The sequence below is a fragment of the Fusarium venenatum genome (genome assembly GCF_020744135.1).
Source record: "Fusarium venenatum strain MPI-CAGE-CH-0201 chromosome Unknown EDB82scaffold_3, whole genome shotgun sequence".
NCBI classification, from domain to species: domain Eukaryota; kingdom Fungi; phylum Ascomycota; class Sordariomycetes; order Hypocreales; family Nectriaceae; genus Fusarium; species Fusarium venenatum.
The window spans coordinates 766,702-788,586 of record NW_027072131.1 but is presented as its reverse complement, the minus strand read 5'-3'; the positions used below and the strand labels follow the sequence as shown (position 1 = coordinate 788,586).

Below are 21,885 nucleotides of genomic sequence, written 5' to 3'. Positions count from 1 at the left end.
ACGGAAGACCCATTTTTGGATAAGCGTGACATCCCGGCAGAAACATGACGACTACCTTCATAAAACGACGATTATTTAAAAGCCTATCCCATCTCCCATGCCTATATATGCATGCCGTCCTTTCTTCGTATTAGATTTTGGAAATTAACAGACGTGGTAAACCTCAGTCGGATTTGCACAGCAGTCACGTTTTTGAAAGACTCCAAGATCTCGTGAACAAAGTTGACCAAAAATTCGGTATCTGTATCTGCCGATGCGTGGAAATATTCAACTCTAGCATCTTCCGCATCAACAACACAAAATGAACTTGTCAAAGACGCCCCTGAAGATTATTCGAATTCGTTCCCTCGAGGAGGCCTATAGACTCGTCGACCTGGCTTGCGAAGCCTTTGCAGACGACCCCCTCTACGCCCTTATCCTCCCAAAGCGCTTGGAGCAGCCTGAATGCTTCCGAGAAGCTTGGTCAACAAACTTCCGCGAAGAGTATGGGAAGAAGGGGTCGGTCATACTAGCGGCCAAGAGGGAAAGTGATGGCGAGTTTGTTGCTTTTGCCGTTTGGGCTCGTTATGGGACGAGCTATCTCGCTCAAAGCTGGCAAGGAGATACCTGGGACAAGAGTGAGTGGACCGTGAGGAATGGCTAAGAAAAGTGCTGATGGAATTTGAAACAGAACTCATGAGACTTAAGATGACAATGGAGAATTTCTACGGTTCTATTACCGGCGGTCCCGATCCCAGCCTTGTTGCGACAGATGCTATGAGCTACCTAATCGCTAGCGCAAAAGAGGCAGAGAAACTCTACCCTGCCGAGCGTTGGGGTCTTTCGTGGTTAGGGGTATCCCCAAAGTGTCAACGGACCGGTATTGGAAGACGTCTCGCACAATGGGGTATCGATCGTTCTGAAGAAGAAGGTGCTCCAGCAGTGCTTGTGTCAAGCGAGTCAGGTATACCGCTTTACGAGAAGCTGGGATTCAAGGAGATCGGTCGAGCTGCTTATGATAAAGATGGAAATACTCAGCCTGTGATGCTGCGGCCGGCGGATAACAGGGAAGACCCAGAGGGCGAAGAACAGTAGAATTATGATCGGAATTCTTCTGGTATGGACTCTTAGGGGGTGATGGGATGGCTTTCGGCGGTATTCACATATGGTTTCATCTCACGGACTCTCGCTGGGTTATCTGGCAAGGAGGACTTGATAGATGGTGCGCAGGCTCTATGTAACGGTATCTAGACCTCATTTGATGATTTGTGCCCAACTGGATTTTGTCTCAACCTTTAATCTTTAGACTATAAGATAAGTAGACTAAGAATTATAGTCTAAGTAACATAAAATGACCTACTAGTTTCGTCTCTTATGCTTCTACTAGCCATTTTGTGATGCTCCGGGGCCTACCTATATGTCTTTCTGCCGAGATGTTTCTAAGCACCGAGAAATCCTTGATATGATTCTTGATTCTTGTACACTCGGTACTTCTCGATAACAGCCCTTAAAGGTTGTGTTGTCCCGAGGAAGCGAATGTCGTGAACACTGGCAAATCTTTGCTGGTTGACAGCTTGGTAGCGACCACCAGACGGCAAATACTGCTTCTTCCCCTCTTTTCCACTTGGCTGTGCATGTATCGCTCTGGTCTTCGATTCTCGCGGTATGTGATACAATTCGTGATGAATTTAGAGGTTGTTGAGCATAGATCACTTCAGTTAGCTAAACCAGAACTCTGATGTTATAGAATAAGGGTGATTGGGCGGAGAACGAAAGTGTATGAGTGTCTTGTTGTATTTGTGGAGGGCGCCAGTTTCTGTGATGATATACGTGTTAGCCTCTTCATTGATAGGAGCTGTATACCACTCAACCAAATTACTCATATAAGGTATTCATTGTCTTTTCGGTATTAGCTATTTACTTGGCGCGTAATTATCAGTTGATAGTTATGTGGGCAGTAAGTGGTTCAAGTTGAGGCTTTGCAACAATGATAGAATCTTGGGTTTGAGAAACTGTATCTTGAATTGTTTCCTATGACAATGTACTATTCCTCCGTATTCTCCCAAACTATTTCCATATTGATCCCATGCTTCTGGTAGCTTTGGGAACAGACTTGCCACCAGTGGTATGACCAAGATCGTGTTCCATATTCGTATCGTCCATCAGTGCCAGTTACATTGCTGATTCAAATCAACCTACTCGAGGCGAAGCGATGTTAGTTAAATTTTAGTTCCAGCAGGCCAAACTTGATAGGAGCAATAGGGTTTGTATAAGCAGAACTTACTTTGATATCGACTGACCTGTTGTTCAAGATGACATAGTTCGTTGGGAGTATGGCGGTGATTTCATTTGAGGGTGTGATGATATGTTTGAAGCGGCTTTAGCCAATGGCGTGATTGGCCATCCATTTGATAGAGTGGATGTAGGGTCTGTTGTAAGGGGTTGGGAAGGTATTAACATCGAGGTTAATATCAGCGCCGCACTCAGCAATCATCCTGGAAAATAGGTTCTCGAGGGGTTTACTACCACTAGCAACGTGGTAATTGATGATGGCTTTAGCGATGTACCGGAGTACCGTGTTTCTATTACAGTTGGAACGGTTCCGGAAGATGGCGCATGTAGCTAATCGTCGGGGAGGTTGCCGGTTGGCGTGGTTGGGGAATAAGTCCCGGCAACCTCCCCAGCATTCAGCTGGCCGCCAAGTTCGCTGACGAGATTTTTGAATCGGCTGCGGCCAGTTGAGTGACCAGCCATCCATTGATAGAACCACCCATACACACTTCCACAACCGTTGAGACATCACCGCATATTTGAGAAGCGAGACAGCTTGATTTTGATTTTGAGCCCACCACCCCGAAGGGTAATGGGATAGCAAGCCCGGTACCAATCTGCCTCGCTTCTCAAATATGCGATGATGTCCCAACGGCTGGCCGTTTCTAGGAACGGTAAGGATAGTCCTTCAGCCTCGTCTTGGGCCTTTCCACTCCGCATCGATCGACCATCACTCTACAACTGAAAAGCAAGACAAATTGAACTTGAGCCTGAGCCCACCACCTCGAAAGGTGATGGGGCAACAGACCCGAGACCAATTTGCCTCGCTTCTCAAATATAGCGTGATAAGTCAACGACTGGGAGTTTCTAGAAACACCAATGATTGTCTCCCGGCTTTTACCTGTGATAGTCCAACCACCAAACCATTACAGCACACCTGAAAAGTGAGACGACTTGATCTTGAGTTTGTCCAAAACGATGGCCGAAGCACAAGGTATTGGAATTACAAACTCGAGACCAAGTTGCCTCGCTTCTCAGATATGCTGTAATGGTTCAGCAGCTGTGGAAGCGCGTGGGGTGGTTTCCCGGGAGGGTGGCGAATGCCAGCCTTTGGAAGGCGGTTCGGCAGCCGATTTTGCGTTAACCAGACGCCTCTGACATGCCGATATGGCAAAGGCAAGAGGATGGGAGGGCCGCTGAAATTTGACCTTTGTTGAGGTCATCTCCTCTGGCGGGCGTGGACGGCCCCGAGGTGGTGGCTTGAGCGGGCTGATGAGGGGGTAAGACAAGACAACTTGAACGTACGACTTCTGACTTACTATTTATAGCCAGGAGGCCCATCTGAAAATATATAGAGAGTTTTGTGCTTCAGGGATCGCTAGGATCGCTGGTGTTGAAATGATTTGGGGCGTGGCCCGGAGGGTCAAGGCTGGTAGGCATTTCACCGCCGACTTCGGTATATATAGAAAGAAGTCTATAGTGATACTCAGGATTTGATAGAGATAATACTGGAGGATGTTTCATCTGAAATAAAAAAGTCAGCGACGCAGGATGAAGTATTTCCCCAAGTGAACCGTACCATCAGGGAACCGGTGTCACTCCGCGTTTGCGGCGGCATTTTTCGATTTCAAGAAAAGTCTTGACGAGGAAATAAAATCAAATGAGTTTCTGTTTCGTTTGTGATTTTTTGTGGCAAGTTTGGGTGTGTTTGGAAAAGTATTTTTTTTTTTTCAGACAAAGGATGTTGTGGGAGAACGCAGGAGGAGAAAGCCACAGAAGGAGAGGGAGGGAAGGGGGGAGAGCTTGGCTAAACTTGGGGGCCACACACAAGACAAGGATCTACAACCAACCAGAGAGCAGCTCCGAAGATCTGATCCACTACAGCTTGACGACGTCTGACCAGGCACTTCCAAGTTTTGATACTCCAACGTATTCTTGTTCAGATGAAATTCCCATTATTTTACCAACAAGTAATACATTCATCTCATTGACAATGCCTCGCATAAAAGCCCCTTCAAACCTTCCTGAACTCGTCAAGACTACTTTTACAAAGGCCAGATCAGAGGGAGATTTGCACTACTTCCCCACCCAAGTTGCCGTTCTCAATGTCGACTCTATCCCAGTGAGAACATCTCTAACCTTATCCATCATACATATACACACAGAAACGTCACTAACACCTCCCAGTTTCAACTACGCTTCTCCCCATCCCTGGCCAACAAACCCAAGCCTCCGCCGAAAGACATCTCCAAGCCTCAAAAGCCATTTGATCCTTTCGAGAGCCCCCTACCTGCCCTCAAAGTCTCAGATCTTGGCCCCTCTCACTACTGTGTCTTGAACAAGTTCGCTATTGTACCCGAGCACTTCATCCTTGCCACCAAAGACTTCAAGCCCCAGACTCACGTTCTTGAAGAGTCTGATCTAGAAGCTACACTGGCTTGCATCGAGGCATACGAAGCTGCTAGAAGAACTGAAGCCGAGCAAGGACACCGGGACGGAGCATTGGGCGGCGGAGATGGTCTTTACGCATTCTTCAACTGCGGTGATCACTCTGGCGCCAGCCAACCTCATCGACACATCCAGCTACTCCCAATTGCAAGGATGAAGGATGGCTTCGAGATCGACACCCCCTGGACTGTTCTAGCCGACCAGCTCAAGGTCAAAGTTGCACCTTTTACTACTTTTGCCGAAGACATCAATCTCAACATGTCTGGCACCGAACTCCACGCTATCTACCTCCGACTCTACCGCAAAGCTTGCAAAGCCGTTGCCTCTTATACCAAAGACACCACCCACGAAGGTGAAGCGCCCACCGAGGGACCTACGCTGATCAGTTACAACATGGCAATGACCAAGTCAACACTTGTGATATGTCCTCGTCTAGCCGAGGGAGTCAAGCTACAAAGTCAGGATGGCGATATCTTGGGTACGGTGGCTTTCAACGGTACACTGCTTGCTGGTACGGCCTTGGTCAAGAATGAGTTGGAATGGGAGGCCTTGAAAAAGGATCCTGACACGCTGCGCAATATACTTGGAAACATTGGAGTGCCTAGTGTCTTTAAGTAGATTCCATTCTTCCTTATTATATAACAGGAAATCACATTAACTGTAGACTATCAAGAATAATAGCTCTACATTTGTCTTGCCTACGGAGTTTCCGGTATTAACTAAAGACAATAAACATATGAAAAAAATGAACTAAGGAAATAAAGACAATATATCTAAGAAGACAAGATGAAAGAGAATGTAGAAGAAGGGTACGATCAGGGACAGGTGTCTAGCCAAATATGTAGTCCTAGCAGTAGTAAGTCTGCGTTACAACAGGAGAACATCTTTGAATACGTTTACGTCACATAGCGAAATGCTCTATCTTGCGCACTCAGGAATCTTTTTAGCTAGACATAGTCATGTCACATTCAAAGTGGAAAACAGTTTGTGCAAGTGATTGATTCCTTTGGCTATCTAGCTATAGCTTGCCTTTATCCCTCATCCGTTTCCATTTCAAATGTCATTACAAAAAATACCAGTAAATCCAAACACCTATTGTTCCTCGTTCATCAATGCCTTGTAGTAGCGGGAGACAGCCATGGGAGAAAACTTGAAAGAGCCCGCTGGAAGCGAGTTCTCCATCATCTTGGCCACCTTGGCCCAGGGTACGGCATTCATTCCATCCACAGTCAAAGGATCTAGACCCTCTCTGTGCTGAATAATGCTGACGCTGAGACGCATGGCGGCAATCTGGTAAATGAAATAATCAGTAAAGTGTAATAGAATGAGTTTCATGAAGAATAACTTACATGCTCAAGAGTCCATTGGTCGCTTGTGTCACGTGGACGCTCGGCAGCGGGACGAGTTGCATTCCTATGAATGCCTCGCACCGTCGATGCAGTGATTTCCAAATCACCAAGGATGACAATGTTGTCGTAGGAAACATCATACTCACGAAGAAGCAAAATGTACTCTCTTCGCTCCTCTCGGTCGGTCTTCGAAGGGATGAGGATGCAATCGTGGAAATCCTTTGAGTCGATGTCAGGGTTCTCTTGAGTGATTCGCTCAGCAATCGCACGACGCCCAGTGGACATCTGAGACATCATGGCAACAATGCCACCCTCAACAGAAATCTCTACAGGCTCAGGGGACTCCACCTATATAACATTTAGTAACTGTACTAAATCTCAACGTCGCAAAATGTAGTAAATTTGACAAAGAGAAGTAGAACATAGTTGAAAAATAGACACTTACATTGGCGTGGGCGTAGGGGTGGGCGACAGGGTAGCCAGCAAAACCACCAGAAGCATGCATAGGATCCATGCCGGCAAAGTACACAGGGTTGTACTGGGAAACAGCGTAGCCAGTGTGAGCGGCCTGATAGTCGCCGACAAAGGGGGTCAGAGAATCGGCAGGAGAGACAAAGTTGTAAGGAGCCATGTTGAACTCTGAGGGCTCTTGTTTGATTGTAGTGACTTGTCCAAGTCAGCTCTGAGCAAGTAGTGCTAAGGAGAGGCAAATGCAGGTTAAGAAGAGAGTAATAGTATACCTGGAGAGCTGCGAGATGAAGCTGCTGATGATGTATAGGGGACTGGTGATGGATTAAAGCTTGTTGTATATGAAGCAAAGCTTGAAAGCTGTTGTGGCGAAGATGGGAAATCTGAACGCTGCTGTGATGGAGACAAAGATGAAAAGGCTGAATGGAAGTCTTGTGTGGGAGAAGAGTCAGGGAAGAAAAAGGTTGAACTGGTGGGCGAAATATATCCAGGCCCAGGAGAGTAGCTGTGTTGACTTATATCCGGCAGCTGCATTATTGAAGAACACCAACACTGTTGAATAGAAACCATATCGTCAAAGCTCGTTTAATCTGGTCCAACCGATAAACTGTTGTGGATACAGACCAATAACTCCTTGCTGCAAGAGGCCCTAGGCAATTGTCAACTTGACAAAAAGAACCAATGATAAGGTCAGAAGACTAAGAACAATATGCAGAGAGAGTGCATAAGTGACAGGGATCTAATAGAAGTGGGCAGTGCTAGTAGAGACTTGAATACTGAGGAATGACTTGGAGCGTTTTCAAAGAGGGGGCTGGTGCCAGCTGATATAGAAGATTAGAGCAGACCCTGGAACACTTGGTCCAACGCACAATGCAGCTTTGATATGAAGAACTGCATCTCAGTACGGATTACACAAGCCCCTATTTTTTAAGTGTCTAGAACAGGCTATTCCAGTGCTCAAAATGGCAATAACGAGGGTCTGCGAACTTGCAGTAATGACGGGTAACTCAAGCAGTATGACTTTCACAAAAGCACCGGGACATGTAGACATGGGCAAGGGTATAATCATGGATATAAACTTGTGTATTTGCATGTGTATATTGTAGGTGCCGGTGCCATGCATACTGTTGCAGCCAGGGATGGGCTGCTAGCTGCAGCTGAAGATCGGGGCTAAGACAGGCACAGGGACAGGGTGGGGGGTATGAGAAACGATAGGCAGAGGGGTGCCATACACCCCTCTGATGTTTGAGGGGTGACGTAAAAGTAGTAGACGTACGTTTGGTGGGATTTAATGATATGGGGTGGGCCTCTACAGCGAGGAGGATCATCATTGTGGTTGATGTTGATGAGAGGAAGAAGAAAGGAAGAAGATTGGAATAGAGGAAAGACGAGTTTATGTAGACATTGTGAGTTTGACGATAATTCACAATCGGTTTGAATTTGTTGGATCTGAACGATTCACTGTTGTTGAACGTGGAAATAATGGACGGACCTTTGATGGGATGTAATACTGGGGTAGGCCTCTATAGTGAGGAAGGTTAGTACGATGGTGAATATTAATCATACGAAGAAGAGAAGAAGAATGAAATGGAGGAAGGCGAGTTTGGACAGGCGCTATGAAGTTGATAATGCTTTACGATCTATTTGAATTTATTCAGTCTTGATAATTTACGATCGACTGAAATTAGTTGAGACTTGAAGATTTACTGTCACGTCGTTATCTTGAGTTGAAGAATGATTTATGGTTGAAGATTTTATTTGAGAGAGAACTGGCAACCTACTATTACTTGCAGTTAATCATTCTATTAGAATGAAACCACTGGATTTTTAGGTAGGAAGGTCGAGGAAAGACTTGGTGTTGAGGCCATCTTACGGTCGGGAAGGCACGGTCAGGAGACCATCTCTGATTACCTAAGGATGGCCTCGACTTTGATTTCCGCAAGACACCAAAACACCAAAAGCACCTTGTCGGAATACATTACCAAGCTCAGACAGCAAAAGAATACCCCTGGACGAGAAAAGATACAAATCTTGGTCAGTTCACTCTGCTAAGAAAAGTGAGCGCACAAAGAAAAGCGCAAACTAAAAGCAAGTCCTCCCAAACATCAGTACAAATCACTAATCAAAACACCAAGCAACAGGTATCAGACGACATCAAGCAGCCATGTACACACTTTACGAAAGGGTGGCGAATTTGCCTTGTACTCCCTATTTCGTTCTTCGTCTAGCTGCATAACAACCCCCACTACACTCCTCAAATCTCAACCCAATCGATTTCACTGTCGAGATACAAAGCCTCACGGTCACTGCTACAAGGCCGACCTCAAGCATATCATGTAACTCAACTGTCCAGACCGTTGGAATCAGGTACAAGCTTTCAAAGTGTCTTCTATGACACCTTTCTCCTTGTAGCGTTATACTGTCGCTAATCTTTACTTTACAGAAACGCCGACTGGAGATCCCTGTTTCCCGTAAAAAGGACCCTCAAGCAAGCAAACTCAGGCAAATACCATCAAAATCACATTACAAACCCGTTTCCGTCCCGTTGAATCGCCTCCTCCGAATATTGCCTCATCTCTCCTCTCTCAGCAGAAACTTGGGGTGTTTACAATGTTTCACTTCCTCCAAAAATCAAAAGAAACATAGCGCCGGATCGTCCAAGGCCGCTTTCCTATCCTGAGAGAAGACTGCATACCAAGTGACCGGATTTGAAAGGTTTCACGGCATTTGCATATTAAGCCCGCTTCGTGGGTATCCAAGCTGCCTCCCCATTACCGTCCAGGATGTCGTTTTGGGCAGTTGTGGGTGGTCTATCCCATCCATGTCAGACGCGGCTACTTGCTTCAACGGTCGTCTACCAGGATGGAGGGAGCTTGGACAAGGTACTTCAGGGACTGTACAGGTGTACAGGAAGGGTGAGGCTGAAGGGGGGCGGAGGGAGTGTTGGTATCTGTTTCACTTCCTTAGCTTTTGTGCTCTCAGCCACACACTGAGACAGGACACACACTGGCTAATCAGCGATATCCTACCTGCCGGTTACCTTTCTTTACAGTATTTCAGTTCATTGACTAACTAGGCACTTGGACTCTTCAGGAAATACAATGATGCGGCCTCTCTCAGCATTGGTCTGAAGCACGGGAGCGAAGACAGCAAGCAGCGACAGATCCGGAAAGGCTCAACGGCGATGAGATTGGAGTGGACGGCAACTACTGGTTACAGATACTGTTTGTTGAAGATCTGGGTTTCCTTTTTCAGGAACTCGAAGCACCACGCTCATTACGACGATGTAAGAAAGACGAATACACACAAGCTCCCGAGAACCCAAGAACTGTATTTCCATGTTTGTCGACATGAATTGGCTATCACCGTTCCCTAGATGATACCCTATGATGCATCACCTTACACGATGGCTTCACGGAAAAACAGGGCCCGTTCCCCTCCGGCGGCTCAACAAGCCAGGCTTGCACCAGCCTTGGAAGTCTTTTGTCGGAGCGCCGCTGTTCACAGATTGGGCACAGCTCATACACAAAAAGGAAAGGAATAAGTATCAAGTACCATGTTAATAAGACGAAGGGCCAAGCCTTATCTGATTTTCGAGAAGACTTTTACAAGTGGCTAACGTCGCCAAGATGTAAGGAGTTTCTGTCATCATCTTTTCCCTTGCTCTTTTCTTTTTTGCAGAGGGCCTGTTTTTGAGGCCCTTCAGCTCCACGAAACGGGACAATCCCCGAGATACCGAGATGGAACACATGACTTGTCAACTTGGCATTGACATACAGATCGAATGCGCAAGACACAAATCACTTGGCCCAGCAGTGCTGCAATTACACATATTACGTCCTCTATGCATCAAATGTACCACCTGCTGCATCTCAGTTATCAGAGTCTTATTTCCGTATACCGAAGACTTGGATTGGAATTGCAGGCAAACAAGCAATCTCAGACAGATTCCCGAGTACCATACCGCGAGAAATCATCCCAGGGGCCGAAACAAGGACAGCTGTTGCACGGGAATAAACGACTAAACGCTTTTTGGGGGGACGAAAAAAAGAAGGAGGCCCTCCGCCTGTTGAGACAACAAGGACTTGCAAGGGTCTTTTGCTTTGTGCGCAGGTCATCCAAATGAGAAATGAAGTGCACCCTTCCCATCTCAGTTTGCTTTGCTTGCATATCTGGATCGCACCGGGTCCATGGTTAGATGGTCGATTGGATCTGGGATCTTGCTTTGTATCTGTTCTCCGAGGATCGGTCACATCTGGGCATCGAAGTCGTATGCGTCGGAGCAATAACATTTAATTCTACTTTGAGTGCCCTGCAGTGTTGATCTGACCAGGACAGTTTCCCCGTCCGTTGATCTCTTGGACGCTGATCAAACATAAGTGTACCTATGATACTCAGCCGGACATGAGTGACCTTTCGTTATGTGGGGGCAATTTTGAGAAGATAACCTTTCTCTTTTCTACCAAGACTGCATCCACCGTTGACGTTGTCGTGTTTCCCTCGTGCAGCGGCTATCCCAAGAAGAAGAAAACCAGCCTCCTTATGGTTCTGTCAATCTGACATGTGGCACGTTGTTGATCCCTGATTGCGAGTAATTCTTCTCCTCGTTTCCATGCTACTGCAGTTCGTCAGCAGCCGCGTGTTTGTGAGTGCGCAAACCCACGAGATACCTGCAAACCTCCCCCCAATCGCATCGCCTGCGTCGTTTTTGTGGCTGCCGTCAGTTCTAGAGCATGTGGGTATTGTCATTTCTGGATCATGTTTTGTACTCGCTTTTGCTTTTTCTGGAAGAATCTAGTTGAATGATTGGAGAAGTGGAAGAAAAAAGGAGGCTAAAGAAACTCTCAATGGAATGGGCCGTGCCGCTCACACTGGACTTTGACATTTATCAGTCTATCTTGATTTTTTAATTCTCATGTGGCTGAGTGAGATATGACAGGAAGTGGCAGTCTGAGGAACCACGATGCGAATATGCACACATGGTTCTATGGCCTCCTGCAAGTCTCAGGTCTCGTTTGCAAGATGTTATTTTCCCTTGCTACAAGTGGAGTCTTTTTGAAAGGCTATCTCAAGGTACTTGGTTTTATTATCTTAGGATCTCTCGGAAGTACCAGTGGGATGACTCGGTCGAGAATTGTGTGTCAAAGTTGATGGTACAGGGTAGCGGAATTACAAGTCCAGCTTACAAGCTTACAACTCAACACACAAGCGGCCGGTTAAACTGACAAGGGCTGTTGAGGGAACAAAGACCATGGCATCAATGGCATCAATTTTGACATGTATTCTACGAGACAAGACCATCTCTCAAAACTCAGTTCAATGTATGACCATTGTCGTGCAAGCCGTAAACCCCTTCCATGTTCATTCTATATACGATACGCAAACCCAGACCTCCCATTAAACAGTAAAGCACCACCACTTTCTATCCGTCTATAACCTAATCTTCCCACTCCTCATCTAGTTGGTCGATCAGCCGGTTCTCGGCATCTCGGTCCTGCTCTCTCCGGCTAGGACTTGAGTGCACTTGTTGATAGCCACGTCGAACAGCCATACGTCGCAGGCAGGCCGTGAAGCAGCAAGAACAAAGTTCCTATAAAGAAAAAAGGCAAAATCCCATCCGTCAGCCCCATGTTTTTTTTTCTCGCCGTTGTATTTCCCAGTTTTACAGACAGTTCAAAAAAAGAAAGGGGGAGGATAAGAGGTAAAAATGATATTAAAAAACAACTCAGGGGGAGTATCGCTCGGGTTTAGAAGAGGAACCAGAAAAGGATTGACGCACGCAGATGAAACTCCAGATGCCTGCCCAGAGACTGTAGTTGGGAAGCTGGCGCCAACCACGCGCATGGGTGACGGTGCGGTTATAGAAGATGCCGCCAAGGAAGTAGACGAGTACGGCAATGACAACGATGAGACCAAAGATGCTGCCAGGCCCGACGCTACCGGGCTTGTGCGGCTCAGCATGGGCGCAAGCGTGAGAAGATCGAACTTCAAAGAAGTAGGCGCACTCGTCAGGGTCCGTGCCAACAAAGGAGAAACTGGCCGATGTCTGCCCAGGGTCTCTGTCGCAGTGAAAAGAGATGGTGGTCGACTTGCGTCTTCGGGTGTCTTTAGGCTTGGGCTCTTCCTCCACTGGCTCCTCGGGCTCGGGCACGGGCGTGTAAGCGGTCGCATCGTCGTTCTCGTCTTCGAGGGGAGAGTCGCGCTGGGCGGATCGCTTGTAGACGGGTTCGGTCTTGTTGGCGTCGGCGCCGCAGGGTGATCCTCCCGTGTACTGAAGGACCAGCTTACGACCTCGACTCTGCAAGTCCATTGACTCGAAACTGTTTTTATTTCCTGTTAGCCGGCGCATTCTCCAATTGGCGCAAGAAAGACACCTGGGGGAGAATATTGTTCAAACCAACCCTATCGAGAAGACCTCGCCTCCCACCTGATAATATGCGCTGACGTTCTGCCACAAAGGAGGTTCAACACCATAAACATTGGTGACGGGCTCGACGACGGCGCCGCAGAGGTTCAGTGTAAAGTTCTTGCCGTAATCGTATCCCTTTGAGGTGTAGTCCTTTGTCACAGCCCACTTGTTGGTGTTCTTATCGGGAACGACGGCCATATCCGGTCGTAGATCGTAGAAACCTCCCATGCCGGTATGAGATGTTGCGGTACATGCTGGGACTGGTACTGTCGTCGAGGGTACCTCTGCCATGTCTGCGCTGACGGCAGCGGCAAAAGATAAAACGAATGGTAATGTTTGGAACCGCATCGTGAATCGATCCTGTCGTGCTATCGTAGGGAGACAAGTTGTTTAAGAGAATGAAACTGAAGGGAATGAGTCGGAATTGGAATGGATGTCGTTCCTTCCAAACAGACAGACAGATCTACTGTCGGCTATTAGACGAAGGGGTTGAGAGTAAAAAGGGTTGTGACAAGACTTGTCTATGAATGAATGTCGCCAAAAGAGACAGGCGAGTCAGAATAAAACGAACAATACAAAAGATGAAGGTCAAGATGATAATAAAAGAAGTGCTTCCTCCCTGATTACGCGTTGTGACCCTGTATCCAAAACCTCAAACTGTCCTCCATGTCACTTTACGGATACCTCAAGGGGCTTTCTTCCGAGCTTATGATTGGTTCCTGGTCCAATATTAGAACTCTTTGTCAAAACCAACGGGTCTTTATTTGTCCGATGACAACATCATTCATCGTCGGAGAGTCGGCTATAGAGTTCCCGTTGGTTACACTGAAACTAAGTCCCACACAAGCTCTGATTTGCTGCAACTCCGATGACGAAGAGACAATGCCGAATACGACAAGGGTTTCACAGAGGAGGGAAAAAAACGAAAATTCCGGTACCTGGTCCCTAGCTCTCTACGCTATACGCCAATACGCAGGGCGTATAGGGGACGCTTAGATTAGATCAAACTAAAAGTCGTGTAATTTCGTCAACGACTCTCTCCCTGATGGCTTGTTTTGTTTCTTTACGTTATTAAAACTTAAAGACTTGACATTGTCTTCCCAACAGTCTTGGTTTTCAACCGTTTAACTGTTTTTAAGTTAATTTTCTACGGTTGTTCCTCAATTCCCAATAACAACCTCAACAATGGCCGTCAAGCCTAAACAGCCTCCTGCGCAAGAGCAGCACGGCTACGAATTCTTTGGCCCGTAAGTCAATTCTACTCTATCTCTTTTAAGTCAAGTGTGTTACTAACACAATTATAGTCCTGGAGCTTTTGCCATCTCATTCTTCCTCCCCGTTCTCGTATACGTCTTCAACTTTGTCTGCAACGATATCTCTGGTTGTCCTGCGCCTTCTCTTCTACACCCCAAGACTCTTTCGCTCGATGCGCTGAAGCAAGAGGTTGGCTGGCCTCACAATGGAGTCGCTGGTCTTGTTAGCTGGAACGGAACACTCGCCGTCATCGGATACAATGTTTTGTCTTTGATCCTCTACCGCGTCTTGCCCGCGATCGAGGTTGAGGGTACCGAGTTGCGCTCCGGTGGAAGACTCAACTACCGATTCAACAGTTCGTCAACTTCTTCAAAGCTCAAATCTATATAACTAACCCCTGTTAGCCTTGTACTCTAGCACTTTCACTCTCGCTGTCCTTGCCGCCGGAACCTTTGCTCAGGGCGCCGAGTTCCCTGTTTGGACCTTTATGTCGGAGAACTTTATTCAGATCCTTTCCGCCAACATTATCTACTCGTATCTCGTTGCGACATTCGTCTACGTCCGAAGCTTCAGTGTTAAGCATGGCAACAAGGAGAACCGCGAGCTCGCTGCCGGAGGCCACTCGGGTAACATCTTGTACGATTGGTTCATTGGTCGCGAACTGAACCCCCGTATTGAGATTCCTCTCATCGGTGAGGTCGACATTAAGGAATTCCTTGAGCTCCGACCTGGCATGATGGGCTGGATCATTATGAACTGCTCCTGGTGCGCTCAACAGTACCGCAACTACGGTTTTGTGACCGATAGCTCTATCCTCATCACCGCTGTCCAAGCTTTGTATGTCTTTGACTCTTGGTGGAACGAGCCCGCTATTTTGACAACAATGGACATTACCACCGACGGCTTCGGCATGATGCTTGCTTTCGGCGACATTGTCTGGGTGCCTTATGTATACTCGCTTCAGACCCGTTACCTCTCCGTTCACCCCGTCTCGCTCGGTCCTCTGGGTCTCGCCGCGATGCTCGGCCTTATCGGTCTTGGCTTTTACATCTTTCGCTCGGCCAACAACGAGAAGAACCGCTTCCGCACCAACCCCAACGACCCCAAGGTTTCACACCTCAAGTACATCCAGACCAAGACGGGTAGCAAGCTGCTTACAACTGGCTGGTGGGGTATGTCCCGACACATCAATTACCTTGGCGATTGGATTCAGTCGTGGCCTTACTGCCTTCCCACGGGTCTCGCTGGCTACCAGATCATGAGCGCCGGAGCCAACGTCGAGGGTGCGTTTGTGATGCGCGACGGTCGTGAGGTCGTTCAGGGTGAGGCCAAGGGATGGGGCATGTTGATCACCTACTTTTACATCCTTTACTTTGGCATTCTTCTTGTTCACCGCGAGCGCCGCGATGACGAAAAGTGCCACCGCAAGTACGGCAAGGACTGGGAGGAGTATCGCAAGATTGTTCGGTCTCGAATCGTTCCCGGCCTTTACTAATTAATGTATATGGAGACAAAAACTGGAGAGAGGCCTAGGAGACAAAGGTCCTTAATGATCTCGGGGCCGTTTGTCGGTTTACCGGTCCGAGGAATGTAATGTAGTATAATGGGGTCATTGATCAAATGGCTGGGATATCGTGAGGTTCCTCGAAGGAAAAGTTTGCACGATGAGAGCTTACACACCTTCCTGTATAGGAATTGAGCTACTGCGTCATCTAACTAATAATGTTTGTCGTTTTTAAACGTGTGCAGTATGCATACAACCCAAGATTCGTGTCTATCCAAGGCCAATTGCCTCGCATGTCATGTCCATGATCCCCAACTTTCAACTGCGCCACTTCTAGACCGTTACATGTAAACCAAGGCACAACCGAGCAATCCGTATTTATGTCGTAGCCGAACAACATCTCATGGATCAACTACGGTAGAACAGAAGTAATATCACCAATATGGACTAGATGATCCAAGAAACGCATCACAGGATCAACGGGCCGCAATTCCACGGGCGTTCGTCGGACACAAACGATCGCTCTTGGACTAAGAGACTAACAGGGATCTCTTGGTCCCATTTTGCGGGGAAGAATAGTAAGACCCGACCCTCATCGTGGGGAATGGGGAGGGGCATAACAGCTTATAGACAGTCGAATCGAACCGGTCAAGATAAAAGAGGAGACGTAATTTTGTACTACCGAGGCATATGCTGTGGAATCAGACTTAAACTTTGACCTAAATAACGGAGAGACAAAGTGAAGCAAAAGGGTAAAAGCATAAAAGATTGTATGACCTTTTTGGGAAATTTAGCTATGCCGATCCATGGTTCTCGTTTGACCGACCCGACTCTGACCTCGAAGTGATGAGCTGGAAAACTGTAGTGTAACCTTGTCAGACTTGAGTTACCATGATTCACAAAGTGTCCGACCATAAACTCAACCTGTTGATGTATAAATCCCTGTTCTTAATTGTGAGACGGGTAAACAAAAGAGCATCAACCAGAAGGGAGATGAAAAAAAGACAAGACGATGTGACGTCAATGATGGCCCTGCAAGAATACTACCGCGTCTTTTCGATGCAAGGCAAGGCTCAAGTCTTCTGATCAGTCCGATAGAAAGAAGGATTTCTCCTCTTTCAACATCGGCCCTTTTACCCCACGACCTAGCATAAACCCATAGACCCAAGACCCTGTTCAATAAGCAATTGTCCAATCCCAACCATGATCAACCCTCCAGCGGCGTGTTTTTGCTGATTTGTGGGGTAAAGACTGAGAGACAACTTTGATGACGATGTCCATAAACTCCCCATTTTTTGGTATTCTTTCTCTTTTTTTTGCACGGGTAGCTAGGAGGATAGAACCGGTCTCGCGTGATTAAACTCTGAAAGGAAGGGATTTGCAAAGAGTTTACAGTGGAGTGGTCTCTGCATGGTTTAAACTCAAGGTAGCATGCATTCATGGCATGGATGCGCGCTGAACTTTGTAAAATGACCACAGCATCTGTCGTGCGTTTATTACTTACATTTTGACTCTGTATGGGACAAGCTTTGTCTGTTTTATATAAATTCGTCTATTCCTCTTCTTCTTTTTCTCATGTTGACCTACATCTTGTGTCGTCGTCTTTAACATTACAACCTCCAGGGTCTATAACTAGCCTCCATTATATTGGACTAGCCCTGTAAACTCCTGTCAGTCACTATTTCCCTCCCTCGCTTGCTCTCCTTAAATAGAGAAGCATTCATTATTCTGTTAGACCCAAATTACTCACAAATATTCTTACAGTCGCTTTAGTTATATCTACAGCAAGAAACCGACAAGATGAAGGCCAATTGGCTTGCCGCAGCCGTTTATTTGGCTGCTGGCAGTGATACTGCAGCTGCTGCCCAAGTCCCTGATACTTTGGCAGGAGTCAATGTAAGCTACTCCGTTCATTTCATCTCAACTTTCGCCAGGCCACAGCCATTTTTCTTTTCTCACGATATTTGCATTGCAAACGCGGCATCTTCACAAAGAAACCAGTCTCAATCATGTCTCTGCTTCTGATCATTGAACTTGCCGTCCTCGCTTATATCGCCATCATCCTCTACTTCTTCCCTTTTCTTGTTCTTCTCTACGCTTTTGACTGGCTTTGTAGCCTTGACATTCTTCTCGCATCCCGTTCCGATCTTGAGATCACCCCCCGAGGCGCTTGATCTGCTTGCAGAGATGCGCCTCTCATTCCTTGCGTCGCCAGCTGCGATGGTTGCTGGAATAATGGTTCTTGATCTTCATACTGACACTCAAAAGCTCGTTGCGCGAGACACACTCGCTTATTCTCCTCCTCACTATCCTTCACCATGGATGGACCCTGAAGCTCCTGGTTGGGAGGAAGCCTACGCCAAGGCAAAGGACTTTGTGTCCCAGCTGACTCTTTTGGAAAAGGTCAACTTGACCACTGGTGTTGGGTAAGTAATGAGCGACAAGACACACTCTGATCCCCAGCTAACTCTGTCGTCAGATGGCAAGGCGAACGCTGTGTAGGAAACGTGGGATCTATTCCTCGTCTTGGTATGCGAGGTCTCTGTCTTCAGGATGGTCCTCTCGGAATCCGCTTCTCCGACTACAACAGCGCTTTCCCCACTGGTGTCACCGCGGGCGCTTCTTGGAGTAAGGCTCTCTGGTATGAGAGAGGACGATTGCTGGGTACCGAATTTAAGGAGAAGGGCATCGACATTGCTCTTGGCCCTGCTACGGGCCCTCTTGGCCGTCACGCTGCCGGTGGGCGAAACTGGGAAGGCTTCACCGTCGACCCCTATGCCGCTGGTCATGCTATGGCCGAGACTGTCAAGGGAATCCAAGACTCTGGTGTCATTGCTTGTGCTAAGCATTACGTCGCCAACGAGCAAGGTATGCTAAAGTTACTTCAAACATCTACAAGAACAAACTAACACTCCTTAGAACACTTCCGTCAACGAGGCGACGTCAAGTCTCGCGAGTTCAACATTTCCGAGTCTCTGTCTTCCAACATTGACGACAAGACTATGCACGAACTCTACAACTGGCCCTTTGCCGACGCCGTCCGCGCTGGTGTTGGCTCTATTATGTGCTCTTACAACCAGGTCAACAACTCGTACGCTTGCCAAAACTCCAAGCTCCTCAACGGAATCCTCAAGGACGAGATGGGTTTCCAGGGTTTCGTCATGAGTGATTGGCAAGCTCAGCACACTGGTGCCGCCTCTGCCGTTGCCGGTCTTGATATGACCATGCCCGGTGACACAGAGTTCAACACCGGCTTCAGCTTCTGGGGTGGAAACCTGACCCTCGCTGTTGTCAACGGTACCGTTCCCGCTTGGAGAATCGACGACATGGCTACTCGAATTATGGCCGCTTTCTTCAAGGTTGGTCGATCTGTTGAGGAGGAACCCGGCATCAAATTTTCCTCTTGGACTCGTGACGAGTACGGCTTTGCCCAGACCTACGCCCAAGAGAACCGAGAAAAGGTCAACTTTGCTGTTGATGTTCAGCACGACCACAAGCGCCATATTCGTGAGTCTGCCGCAAAGGGAACCGTCATCCTCAAGAACTCTGGCTCGCTTCCTCTCAAGAAGCCCAAATTCCTTGCTGTCATTGGTGAGGACGCTGGCCCCAATCCTGCCGGTCCCAACGGTTGCGGCGATCGTGGATGCAACAACGGCACTCTTGCCATGTCATGGGGTTCTGGAACCTCTCAATTCCCCTACCTCGTCACCCCCGATCAAGGTATTTCGCTCCAGGCTATTCAGGACGGCAGTCGATACGAGAGCATCCTCAACAACAACCAGTGGCCCCAGACACAGGCTCTCATCAGCCAGCCCAACGTCACCGCTATCGTCTTTGCCAATGCCAATGCTGGCGAGGGTTACATCGAAGTTGATGGCAACTACGGTGACCGCAAGAACCTCACTCTGTGGAACCAAGGTGATGAGCTCATCAAGAACGTCTCCGCCATCTGCCCTAACACCATTGTCGTCCTCCACACCGTCGGCCCCGTTCTGCTGACCGAATGGCACAACAACCCCAACATCACCGCTATTGTTTGGGCCGGTGTTCCTGGACAAGAGACTGGTAACGCCATCGCTGACATCCTCTACGGCAAGACTAGCCCTGGACGTTCCGTCTTTACCTGGGGCCGCACTGCCAAGAGCTACGGCACTGAGGTTCTCTACAAGGCCAACAACGGCGAGGGTGCTCCCCAAGAGGACTTCACTGAGGGTAACTTCATCGACTACCGTCACTTTGACAAACAATCCCCTAGCACCAACGGAAAGCGAGCTACCAACGACTCTGCTGCCCCTCTCTACGAGTTTGGCTTCGGTCTGTCCTGGACCACCTTTAAGTACTCTGACCTCAAGGTCGAGTCTGTCAGCAACGCCTCTTACAGCGCCCCTGTCGGAAACACCATTCCTGCCCCCAGCTACGGCAACTTTAGCAAGAACTTGGACGATTACAAGTTCCCTGCTGGCGTCCGATACATTTACAAGTTCATCTACCCCTTCCTCAACACCTCTTCCTCCGCCCAAGAGGCTTCCAACGACATTGAGGGTAACTTTGGTGACACCGCCGACGAGTTCCTCCCTCCCAACGCTCTCAACGGCTCATCTCAGCCCCGTCTCGCTTCTGGTGGTGCTCCTGGCGGCAACCCTCAACTTTGGGATGTCCTTTACACTGTCACCGCGACCATCACCAACACTGGCGATGCCACTTCTGACGAGGTTCCCCAGCTGTACGTCAGCCTTGGTGGTGAGAACGAACCCATCCGTGTCCTCCGTGGTTTCGAGCGTCTCGAGAACATCGCTCCTGGTGAGAGTGCCACATTCACCGCTCAGCTTACTCGTCGTGATCTGAGCAACTGGGACGTCAATGCCCAGAACTGGGTGATCACCGATCACGCCAAGAAGATCTGGGTTGGTAGCAGCTCTCGCAATCTGCCTCTCAGCGCTGAACTGTAGTGGAAAATGGATTGATGGGATATGTTTCTTGAAGCTGAAAGGTTGTCTACGGATATGTAAACGGTAGAATAACTTTGTGCCAGTCACGTCAATGGCCAGCATAATTATTTTGACAAAGCGTGAAAATAAATTTTTCGTTCATACATATGATAACATCCCTGTTAGCTTGTTCCTCGTATGAAATAAGATGATGTATGTAATTTGTATGGTATGACCTTAAAATACTTGCTACTACCGCCGGCGCTTGACGCACTCTCCGCCCTCCCCCCTTTTATCCGCACATGAAAGAATGACTGGAAACTATTCATGCCTATATAAAAGGCCTATTGACGCCCCCCTGAGTTGCCAATATCTAAGTGTGACTGGCTACCGAGCGATAGGGATGGGGCGCCGGATGCATGGCCTCTGTCTCCCGGCATAACCCCCGAACAGCGTCCCGAAGAGGCATTTTAATCTTCACTCCGTAAACAAGGAAAGATTGCGGACATCATCATGCAGTCAAGGGAAGCGGTGGGTCTGTTATTGACATTGAGAGACAAGCTCCCGCCCAACACTGTGAGTTTGGGACAATACAGAGGTTCACGAAGTTCACAAACTATTAACGAGATATCAATGATGACTAGGGTTTACCTTTCAACAAAATCTCGTTATCTTCGGAAGCGTATCGAGTACAGTAAAGTTTGGGCCAACTTGAGACCCGATGTTTGAAATACTCTCGAGGTGTAATGTTGCTGATTCTACAATCAAGGAGAGTGGCATCGGTGGGCAGATATGGCTTTGGGTATAGTTGTCGAGAGAGATACGAATGTAAAAGGGGAAAGGAGGCGAAGGTCGGTTTCAAGTGTCGGTATTTCGTTCGGAAACCTAGGATGAGTCAGACATTAGTACACGTCAAACGAAAGCTAGAAATGATACCTGCTGCATCACTATTACTCAAAAGGATGTAATGATGAATCTGAAGTAGCACAAATAACTGGAGACAGAACTTGACCTGGCTGTTGTTGGAAAGCACATCTAGCTCCGTCTTCACTCATAGGGCACAGGAAACTGAGGTTCGTAGGCATGATATGATATATGTGGCAGCATACGAGAGTATCACGAGTTTCGGGGAGACCGATGATACTTCAGCATTCTCTGCATCCTTTACATACAGGACCAAGTACCGGCTTCTCGTAAATGGAACCCCGGTCCAACAGCACTAATGCCATGTACACGAATGACAACGTGTCATTACTAATTCGACGTTAGAAGTTG

The 21,885-nt window shown here is 47.8% G+C and overlaps 7 protein-coding genes across 7 annotated transcripts; 4 read left to right on the top strand and 3 right to left on the bottom strand.

The window, feature by feature from the left end:
• Positions 1-39: 39 nt before the first annotated feature.
• On the top strand, positions 40-1,335 carry EDB82DRAFT_503256 (acyl-CoA N-acyltransferase). The gene is made up of 2 exons (XM_025726443.2): positions 40-617; positions 671-1,335. The coding sequence occupies exons 1-2, from the start codon at positions 302-304 to the stop codon at positions 1,072-1,074; spliced, it is 720 nt and encodes a 239-aa protein (XP_025581010.1). The 5' UTR covers positions 40-301; the 3' UTR covers positions 1,075-1,335.
• Positions 1,336-2,256: 921 nt separating this feature from the next.
• On the bottom strand, positions 2,257-3,003 carry EDB82DRAFT_206253 (uncharacterized protein). The gene has a single exon (XM_065607214.1). The coding sequence runs from the start codon at positions 2,777-2,779 to the stop codon at positions 2,360-2,362; it is 420 nt and encodes a 139-aa protein (XP_065463765.1). The 5' UTR covers positions 2,780-3,003; the 3' UTR covers positions 2,257-2,359.
• Positions 3,004-4,164: 1,161 nt separating this feature from the next.
• On the top strand, positions 4,165-5,574 carry EDB82DRAFT_576387 (HIT-like domain-containing protein). Its single transcript, XM_025726442.2, has 2 exons — positions 4,165-4,372; positions 4,438-5,574. The coding sequence occupies exons 1-2, from the start codon at positions 4,244-4,246 to the stop codon at positions 5,314-5,316; spliced, it is 1,008 nt and encodes a 335-aa protein (XP_025581009.1). The 5' UTR covers positions 4,165-4,243; the 3' UTR covers positions 5,317-5,574.
• Positions 5,575-5,733: 159 nt separating this feature from the next.
• On the bottom strand, positions 5,734-6,678 carry EDB82DRAFT_557506 (uncharacterized protein; the record flags this gene model as incomplete). Its single annotated transcript, XM_025726441.2, has 3 exons — positions 5,734-5,988; positions 6,048-6,395; positions 6,493-6,678. 3 exons carry the CDS (start codon positions 6,676-6,678, stop codon positions 5,791-5,793), a joined length of 732 nt encoding a protein of 243 aa, XP_025581008.1. The 3' UTR covers positions 5,734-5,790.
• A 5,079-nt stretch (positions 6,679-11,757) lies between these two features.
• EDB82DRAFT_503246 (mannose-6-phosphate receptor binding domain-containing protein) lies at positions 11,758-13,609 on the bottom strand. The gene is made up of 2 exons (XM_025726440.2): positions 12,917-13,609; positions 11,758-12,835 (listed from the first exon to the last, which is right to left on the bottom strand). Exons 1-2 carry the CDS (start codon positions 13,270-13,272, stop codon positions 12,241-12,243), a joined length of 951 nt encoding a protein of 316 aa, XP_025581007.1. The 5' UTR covers positions 13,273-13,609; the 3' UTR covers positions 11,758-12,240.
• Positions 13,610-14,109: 500 nt separating this feature from the next.
• Positions 14,110-15,673, top strand: EDB82DRAFT_433869 (Delta(14)-sterol reductase; the record flags this gene model as incomplete). The annotated part of the gene is made up of 3 exons (XM_025726439.1): positions 14,110-14,171; positions 14,229-14,533; positions 14,583-15,673. 3 exons carry the CDS (start codon positions 14,110-14,112, stop codon positions 15,671-15,673), a joined length of 1,458 nt encoding a protein of 485 aa, XP_025581006.1.
• A 1,773-nt stretch (positions 15,674-17,446) lies between these two features.
• EDB82DRAFT_503225 (glycosyl hydrolase family 3 N terminal domain-containing protein) lies at positions 17,447-20,837 on the top strand. The gene is made up of 4 exons (XM_025726438.2): positions 17,447-17,578; positions 17,951-18,108; positions 18,162-18,550; positions 18,602-20,837. Exons 1-4 carry the CDS (start codon positions 17,483-17,485, stop codon positions 20,629-20,631), a joined length of 2,673 nt encoding a protein of 890 aa, XP_025581005.1. The 5' UTR covers positions 17,447-17,482; the 3' UTR covers positions 20,632-20,837.
• The last annotated feature ends 1,048 nt before the right edge of the window (positions 20,838-21,885 follow it).